The sequence below is a fragment of the Mytilus californianus genome, unplaced genomic scaffold (assembly GCF_021869535.1).
Source record: "Mytilus californianus isolate M0D057914Y unplaced genomic scaffold, xbMytCali1.0.p SCAF_3, whole genome shotgun sequence".
Classification (NCBI taxonomy): Eukaryota; Metazoa; Mollusca; class Bivalvia; order Mytilida; family Mytilidae; genus Mytilus; species Mytilus californianus.
The window spans coordinates 36,159,775-36,169,915 of record NW_026262679.1 but is presented as its reverse complement, the minus strand read 5'-3'; the positions used below and the strand labels follow the sequence as shown (position 1 = coordinate 36,169,915).

General features: G+C 32.8%; 1 protein-coding gene across 9 annotated transcripts in view; it reads left to right on the top strand.

Moving 5' to 3' along the window:
• The first annotated feature begins 571 nt into the window (after positions 1-571).
• LOC127734454 (amyloid-beta A4 precursor protein-binding family A member 2-like) overlaps positions 572-10,141 on the top strand; it is a 97,700-nt gene continuing 88,130 nt past the window's right edge. For all 9 annotated transcript variants that reach the window (XM_052244337.1, XM_052244336.1, XM_052244333.1 and 6 more), the window contains exons 1-4: positions 572-672; positions 3,186-4,827; positions 7,976-8,061; positions 9,124-9,207. In XM_052244337.1, the coding sequence (XP_052100297.1) occupies positions 3,239-4,827; positions 7,976-8,061; positions 9,124-9,207 (1,759 nt within the window). In that variant the 5' untranslated portion in view covers positions 572-672; positions 3,186-3,238. The remainder of the gene's footprint in view (positions 673-3,185; positions 4,828-7,975; positions 8,062-9,123; positions 9,208-10,141) is intronic.

Here is a 10,141-nt window from a genome sequence, read left to right as displayed (position 1 = left end):
TTTATGTTATTTCAATGTTTTAATCTTTTGAATTATTGGTGTTGCAGAAATTCACACTTGTCTGTAAAAACATCGATTTTCTCTAAAGCCGGAATAAATCATAAATATATTCATCAGTATTTTATACACCAACTTCGAGTTTTTTTTTCAAAAGTAATGAACTACATCGGTTGACCCGAGGTCAATCGGCGTAAACGAACAATCTTACTGTCACGTTACGTGAAAGTGCACGAATTATTCGAAAGTCGTATATAATAATTGCAAGAAACTGCATGCATTTCTGTATTTTCAGTAAAATGACAAAAAAAATCATTCAAATAAGAAATATCTTAAGTAGATTTTTTTTTTTTATTAAAATGTGTTTTTTTTCCAAATGTTGAAACTTTTTGACCTCTAGCTGTAGTTTTGAAATCTCTAGACCAAAAATGCCAACAATGCGTCATAAATCGAACCGACCCGAAAATCAATATTGACTGGTAACTTGATGTAAATTGTCTGTGGTATCTTTATTCCGGTAGTTAACATTCCACCGAAAACCAGTCAAATCAATATTGACATGTAACTTCCGGTTTTTATTGCCGAGGTTTGACAGCAGTAGGAGAAAACCTAACATTTAACACAATAACATAAGAATAAAACAGCATTTAAGATGTATTTGAATTGAAGGAGGAGGTAACGATATGTTGTAAACATGAAACAGTGTATCTACATTTAAACAAAGCATGTGCAATTGCTGTATGCAGGGTTGTTGATTGTGCATAAATTTGATTTTCATCAACATGTTGATGATGTCATTCATTGTCTTACATTCTCAGCATCTGTTAATGATTTTTGTATTGTTTTTTAACTTTCGTGCACTTGATCAGAAAAAGTTATAAATAGTAATAAAAGAAAATGTTCTGAGATATTGTGGAATGTTTTGTAATTAAATTTCGTCTACCAGTAGGCAGTACACATTTAATTGTTCTCACTGAAATTTGGATAATGTTTCAGGTCAAGTCCATAATCAGCTTTCTGTTTATTTTGTGACTCAATGGTGCATGTGTTATTCAATGCAATGATAAAATAGATATCAAATCTTCTAAATACAGGTACACCATTTACATTAAACAGTTAAACCATGGTGTGGTTGGATTTTATATACTACAATGGGGATGGGTAATAAACGTATTTACACTTTTGGTTTTTAGCTGAATTTTGCCTCCGAATGACCTTAGATCTGTCTCCGAATAAACTTCTGATGTTAAGCAACAATCACTTTTAAATTATGAAGTCAAAATTTTTAAATTGTGATGTCAAATTTTACAGGAACTTGTGTGATTTTAAGTAATGGTGGACAAATTTGCATACAAGTGTAAATACGTCTATTACAATTCTGGAAGTCAGTTCCCTTAAATTTATGTTAACAAAATGAACAGACTTTCTGGACAAAGGTAAATTAGTAACAATTGAGTTACAACCCTGCTTGTGGCAGGTGCTTTTAACTCCTATCTGTAGTATCTTAATTGACTAGGATTGCCAGTTTTTTTTTTCTGCCAAAGGTCTGTGTTTCTATTCAGTTACTCCAGCTTCCTCCATCAATAAAAACTGCCGCCCCAGACCCCCTGCTTACAATTTATTTTCCAGTGGCTATGCCACTGCACTACTTTTAAAAAAAGAACCTCTAATATTCTGATTTACAATGAAATATGTAGGATAAAATAATGGACTTGTTGAAAACTTATACAATAAACATAAGTCCATGACAGTTTTACTGTTGATCAAATATGAGAATGAAAAAACAGAAACAATTAGTTTTCTGATTAAATACTACTGTGTTCTATTATTACAAAAAAAATGTAGTTCACCTGGCCATAAGTTCATGTGAGCTATTGCCATGATCACTTGTCTGTCGTCATCACTCATGTAAACTTTTTCTAACATCTTCTCCTTTGAAACAGCTGAACCAATTTCAACCAATCTTGAGGGAATTATCCTTATGGTATTTAGTATAAAGTTTGTATTTTTTTTCCTGGTCAGTTAACAAACAAGGCCAACATGGCTAAAAATAGAACATTCATGACATTGGGGGTAAAATGCATTAATTTTTCTTATATTTTGAATACCATAATAGATAAAGAAAATCTGACTGAGCAAAAATGCTCTGAATTTCAATATCTACCTACTTCCTACTTTCACAGAAATTATCAGATGGCTCCTCAAAGAGTTATTGTCCCTAAATGACGATTTTTGGCTAATTTTCTGTTTGTGTCATGTATGTGCATATGTATGCAATCAGTATCTTCCATAGATTTGATTTCCAATAGTTACAATGTGCATTTATTTGCTACAAAAAATTGCGAAAAATGGGCATGAAGATGTCATATGTGTCCCTAAAATTTCGTCCAGAGTAGAATGTCAATCCCTTTGATTGATAAAATTGAGAATGGAAACGGGGAATGTGTCAAAGAGACAACAACCCAACCAAAGAGCAGAAAACAGCCCAAGGCCACCAATGGGTCTTCAACACAGTGAGAAAATCCCGCACCAGGAGGCGGGCTTCAGCTGGCCCCTAAAAAAAATGTGTACTAGTTCAGGGAAAATGGACGTCACACTAAACTCCAAAACATATAAATGAACCAAAAGTAAAAAAACATACAAGACTAACAAAGGCCAGAGGTTCCTGACTTGGGACAGTCGCAAAAATGCTTCGGGGTTAAACATGTTTTGTGAGATCTCAACCCTACCCTATACCTCTAGCCAATGTAGAATAAACAAACACACAGCAATATGCACAGTAAAACTCAGCTTAAAAGAAGTCCTAGTCCGATGTTAGAATAGGTAACCGAAGAAACTAAGCCGGCCGGCTTAGTTTCTTCTGTTACCTATTCTAACATTAAATGTAAGCAAAATGTCAATGATCAACATAAATTAACAAAGGATACCTTTTCTTAAAGCATTTACATGTATCTATCAAGAGTTCAAACAAAAATCATGCGGTTCTCATCTCATTTTTTCGTAAAGTTGTGTGAAAAAAAGTTTTAGTAAACATTACAATAAATTCTGGACCTATGTCCAGTATGAATATGCATATGCGGACTATATCCATCAGAAAATAGCCCATAAAACATGCATTTAACAAACTTTAATATTCATATGAACCCACTTTGAAGGTCTTTGACTCATTTTACTGGTTTCTTTTGTAGAAAATGTGAGTAAAGAGATCTATAGATGTTCTTAAGTTTGTCACATCAAAACAATGTCCGATAACGAGGACAATGTAGCATCAGATCCAGAAGATAGTTGTCAACCAGAATCTGTAGCAACAGGTGCTTGTGGTGGAGATTTTTTACGTCCCATTTCACCCAACAGCGATTCAGCAGATAATTTAAGTCTTGAAGTTCAATTTGAAGAGGAAAGTTCAAGACACCCAAGTGAACTTAGTTCAATATCCTATCAGAATTTGTTGGATGACGGTGATGGAACTGGACTCTCCAGACATGAGAGTGAAGATAGTGCTGACTCATTACCCCCAGATTTTACTGATATTTATCAGCAGGATGAAATAACACAAATAGACATACGTGATTTGCAAACCAAAACAAATGAAAAATACAAGAAAAGCTGCTTAAATGCAATTGAATTAAAGTCTCAATGTGAATCTGAAAATATCGATAAACTTACTATTGAAGTGTCAAAAATGAAAGATCTGATTCAGGTAGATTCAAAAGAAAGTCAAGACATTAATATGGAGTCAGAAAAAGAAAGTAAGAATCATTCAGCTGTTCAAAAAAGAAACAGTTTGGAAATTAGAAATAATATTCCAGTTAAGGGCGAGGTAAAAAGCTACAATAAAGATCTAGACAATTTAATCAAATATAATTCACAAGGTGCAAAACCGAAAATTAAAAAGAAATCCCCAGGTGTAGCTTGTCGTATTGGTGACAGTGGCAGTGATCGGGAAGGATCCAGTTCAGAAAGAGATATCCCTTTGAAGAAACAGTATACAGATGTATCAGAATGTGAAATTCAGCCTCATTTCACCAAGCACGATTCATTTCATAAACATGATAAAGAAAAAGAATCATTAGACACCAAAATATTATCAGAATTTGAAAATTCAAATCCAAAGCAGTTAGAAAACTCTAAAAATGTTGAAATCATTAATGAATATGATTACGTGAAGTATTCTCGAGTTCAGGATGGTGATTCGTATGTAGGAATGAGGCTAGCTTATTCAAGTACTGAAGATAAAGATAAAAACAATGTGAATGGAATTTTGCCTACAGATGATGATAATTCTAGAGATGCTTCCCCTGATAAAACTGTAAACATTAAACAGGAATTATCCATTCTAGAAACTATACAAAATTTAAATGAAGACACGCTGACAGAAATCCCATTGAATAACAATGACGGATTTTGTATGGATGATCAGAAAGCATTTTCATTGTCACCAGAGAACACTGAATGTGATAGTGCGGAGGTAGAAAGTGTTGTTTCGGATGATGACAAGTCAAATTTAGGAATGCCAAATGTTGAAGATGGTTTATCTAGTAGTCAAACAAGTGATGTTGAAGATGCCCCACCAAGTAGTACACACAAATCTCCTACACATTTATTACGCAAAAAACAGTCACAAGTTGTAGACGAACAGTTGTCTAATAGTGAAAATATTACAAAAGCTAAAGAAATTGATGCTTCTGCAATAATGGAGGATTTGAAAGCAAAACGTGAGGCATTAGACTTAGCCATAGCTGATATTAAATCTACTATTCATTCAAGTAAAGAAAAAATCAAGTATACACCCCAGTCTGATGAAGATCCTGAACCAGTTTGGATAATGAGGTGAACTTTTTATTTAGCTTATAAATAATCATAATATTAAGGACTGCATCTTGTAAATTATGAGATATATGACTCACTTTAAACACAGAAAATGGTGCTCAGTTTTAACTTGAATCCAAAACAAATAAATGCTATATAAATTATTTAAGGATTGACCAGTTGATTTTCTTGATAATATATACAATTCATTAGATGCCAAATCTTCTTTAGTGATAGCATGCTAAATTTTAGGGTAAATTTTTGGTCATTCTTTCTAAAATTTCATTTTTCAAAGAATGATTTTTTTTCACAATGTTCCACTTTCCAACTCAGGACAGCTTTTAAGCAAGCTAAAAAATAATCACAGAAGGACCATATTTTCTGCTAAACACTTAAGGTTAAGTTCAATACCAGAGAATAGAACTTAAGATTCCAAATTATTTAATATCATGGGGATTTGTCAAATGCAGTTCATATACGTAGATTTTTACTCTATAACTTGTCATTTACTTATATACATTGTTGTACATGTAGATATTACTGGTAATTCTATAACCTTAGAGGTGTATAAGAAAAGATAAGATAATCTTTATTTCAGACTCAAAAGGTCCATATATTATATACATTAAACAACATATTTTGTTTAAACAGGATACAATGTTAACATATTTACAGTATTCAATATAGTTAAAAATTTAGCTATAACTCATTGTACCATACTCTTAACAATGCTGAAGAATACAATAAATCTCTTCTAAGAATTGTATTAACCAAATGATTTTCATATAATTTAAAGTGATTTAACAAAATAAACATAGACTTTCGCATAACTTCTTTGAAGGAAATAACTTGTTACTTCATTTACAACAAACATATTACTTGCTATACATCTATCATGTCTATATTGATATCCCATTATTATTCTGAAAGCATTATTATACATCACACACATATTATTTTAAGAGGTAGACTTACATTTAGACCATAAAGATACACAAATAAGACTGGATAAGATGAATCTTCACACCCGTAGAACATTTGTTAAATTTTTCGCTTCAGCATATTAGCGTGTAAAACTAGAGAAGATTGTTATTTGCTAAAATGCCCAAATGTACTGCATATGTGATCCTGACACATATAAATGTTTAAATTTTTGAAGATTCTATCTCAATATGAATAAAAAGAGACATATATACTGGTATTTATAAGTGAAACTGCAACCCAACAACAAAAAACTTTAAACAAAAGTCTAGAAGTCTACATACAGTTTTCAATGATAGAGGAGTGTTCTTCCTCACTAAGTAGATCTGAATGGTTGTCACAAGTTTTTAAGGGAACTCTTCACTGCAGTTGTTTAATTTTTTGTACCAACAGTTAAGGAATGAGGGGCCAAAAATAAGCATTTTTGTAACTTCCAGACACAACTTGTGTGTAAGTGTATGGATCTCTCTGACATTGTACCACACGGTTCCATATCACAAAGGGAATGCTGGGATTGATTTTGGGGGTAATTGCCTCCAAATTTTAGGAATTAGGGGCCAAAAAGGGGCAAAAAACAAGCAATTTTCTAGTTTCATGACAATAACTTGTGTGTAAGTGTATGGATCTCTCTGACATTGTATCACAAGGTTCCATATCACAAAGGGAATGCTGGAATTGATTTTGGGAGTAATTGCCTCCAAATTTTAGGAATTAGGGTGCTATAAACAGTTTCGTATAAAAAACTAGGGGTTATTCTCCGACTAAAAATAACCATGGAGGAAAATCCCTTTTTATTCATATAATTAGTGAAAAAGTATCATGTTTTTTGTATTTGATTGTAAAAATTAGTTAATTAGCTTTCAATTTAAACAAGTTGAATGATTAAAATAATTTTAAAAATTAGATTAAATATACATGTTTTGAGGGGAGACAACACTGTAAACATCCTGCTTTTTGGCAGTGAAAATTGAAAACTTATTTGCAGCCACTGTAGCTCTTTTCTAAGCAGGAAACCATACCCTAAAACAAGATTTTTATTAAAGGCCAGGTAAAAACCTATGAATTACATACAGTTTTGATTATGGGATATGTGCCTGTATCATGTTTACATGGGTATGCACATGACCTGATTTCAGGTTTTTTATGTTCAGATTAGGCAACTTTTTCCCCATTTTCTCTGGATAGAACTTTTTTACTATATCAAAAGTACACTATATTTTTATTTCAATATAAACTAGAGAAAATTCTGATTCCAGTGATATCTAGTTTTATACAAGTATCTTTATTAACCATTCCACCACTAAGGGTCACTTAGGCATGGACCCTTAAAATATGACGTCATAGAAAAAAACTGTTGATTGCACCCTTAGGGGACAAAAAGGGGCAAAAAACAAGCATTTTTCTAGTTTCATGACAATAACTTGTGTGTAAGTGTATGGATCTTTATATTTTGTACTGCAAGGTACCATACCACAAAGGGAATGCTGGGATTGATTTTGGGGGTAATACCCTAAAAATTTTAGGAATTAGGGGCCATAAAAGGGGAAAAAAACAAGCATTTTTCTAGTTTCAGGACAATAACTTGTGTGTAAGTGTATGGATCTTTATGAAATTGTACTGCAAGGTTCCATATAACAAAGGGAAAGCTGGGTTTGAGTTTGGGGGTAATTGCCCTAAACCTTTAGGAATTAGGGGCCAAAAAGGGGCAAAAAAACAAGCATTTTTCTAGTTTCCAGACAATAACTTGTGTTCAAGTGTATGGATCTCTCTGAAATTGTACTGCAAGGTACCATACCACAAAGGGAAGGCTGGGATTGAGCTTGGGGGTGATGAATCATAAGGGGTTCAAAAAATTTGGGGGGGGGGATTTTTTTTTCCTTTTTTTCTTTAAAATTTTCCATTTTAAATTGGTTATTTCTGATTTATATATAAAAGCAAATAATAATGACATGGTTTGAATAGATAAATTAAAATTTTTTAAGTTCTTAGACCACATTTATTCTGTGTCAGAAACCTATGCTGTGTCAAATATTTAATAACAATCCAAATTCAGTGCTGTATCAAGCTTGAATGTTGTGTCCATACTTGCCCCAACTGTTCAGGGTTCGACCTCTGCGGTCGTATCAAGCTGCGCCCCAGCGGAGCATTTTATTTATGTTATTTATGTGTAAAATTTAATATATTTCAGAGAAAATTCCCATGACAAAAAAGAAGACAGAGTGAGACAGTCTAATCATTCTTCTGAAGGAATTTACAGTGAAATTCATGATAAAGGTATTCTCTTTCAACCTATAACTTGTCCAGCCTGTAAGATTGAATTTAATTAATGTAAAATATGAAGATGCAGACTGGTACATGCTAATCAGTGTTAGTAAAACAAAAACCTCACATAAAATTGGAAAGACATTCTATTGAACTACTCTCTTAGCAGAATTAGCATTGACATGCATATAAAGAGTGTTCAAAAGGAAGTCTTGTCAGAAAATCTACTTTTAAAGATTAACTTTTGATAGCTTCGACATGAACATTTATCTCACATGTACATACTATCCCAGTTGATCTTTTTTCACCATACTTTGCTCTCAAGAAATTAATCCTTAAATTGGAAATATTTGCTAGCTGTATTCTAATCTTGAATAGTTTTAGTTGTAAGTTAACACTGTTTTTCAAATGCTGCTTCCTGTTAATTGATAAGCCTTAATTGAAAGAACTGCATTTTGCTCTATCATCTTTTGGCATAATTTAGTTATAAATTAGTAAAAGGACAGGTCACAAAAAGAAAATTAACTTTATAAGAATTGGATTAGTCAAACTGTGATAAGGTTAAGGCTGGAAATTCATTGAATTCTCTTGACACAGATGTCACTCTGATGACTCAGAGATTACAAAGGTACTGGATGGTTCACTGACATTTGGTCCAATAGACGATTGTTATCTACCCTTCAAACAAAATTTCAGTGGACAATCAATAATTATATAGCTTTTAATGTTTTTACATATTTATATATCCCTGGTTAATATAAAAAATTTTGTTTAGGTTTGAGCGATCTCGATGAAGGTAAATCCAGAAAAAGCGCTACAGACTCATGAAATTTATAAAGGAAATTTTATTGGATATTTGGACCCATAAAAATCTCATTTTACTGGTCTGACAAGTATTTTACTGGTTTTTACTGTTCATACCAGAGTCTTTCACATACTCTGTGATGTAGAGATTTAAAATTGCATATATATATGATTTTTTTTTAATGTGAGGAATATGGCAAATAGACGCTAATATATCCAAATAAAGGAAATGTATGTCCATCATGATATTTGTGTGTTCATTTATTTCAGATAATGAGGAGAGTGGAGAAACAAACCAGCTGTTAGACAGTCAAACCTATAAATCTGATGGTAGACTTTATCATGCTGGTAAAGGTAAGATGGGAATGTGTAGCTGATTGATTTTCTTTCCATTATATTCGGTCTGAAAAATGGTCTTAAATAGTACTTTATGATACATACAAAGGGAAACAGGAATTACCAAAAAACATTAACATTTTAACAAACCACACTAATGACCAACACGTGATTCATGTCTGTCATATTTGTTTTTCGTTAATTGTTTTGTTATAAATTAGGCTGTTAGTTTTCTCAATTGAATTGTTTCATATTTTTCATGTCGGGGCCTTTTATAGCCGACTATATGGTATGGTTTTTGTTCTCATTGTTGAAGGCCGTACAGTTGCCTATAATTGCTTACATCCACTTTATTTGAATTTAAGTAGATAGTTGTCTCATTGACAATCATACCTCATCTCCTTATTATACGACCACAAAAAAATTTTGTGGTCGTGTATTGGTATGACGGGAGTCGACGTCATCGTCGTCGTCATCCGAAGACACATTGGTTTTCGCACTCTAACTTTAGTTTAAGAAAATGGATCTCTATGAAATTTCACCATAAGGTTCAATACCACAAAAGGAAGGTGGGGATTGATTTTAGGAGTTATGGTACCAACAGTTAAGGAATGAGGGGCCAAAAATAAGCATTTTTGTAACTTCCAGACACAACTTGTGTGTTAGTGTATGAATCTCTCTGACATTGTACCACAAGGTTCCATATCACAAAGGGAATGCTGGGATTGATTTTGGGGGTAATTGCCTCCAAATTTTAGGAATTAGGGGCCAAAAAGGGGCAAAAAACAAGCATTTTTCTAGTTTCATGACAATAACTTGTGTGTAAGTGTATGGATCTCTCTGACATTGTACCACAAGGTTCCATATCACAAAGGGAATGCTGGGATTGATTTTGGGGGTAATTGCCTCCAAATTTTAGGAATTAGGGGCCAAAAAGGGGCAAAAAACAAGC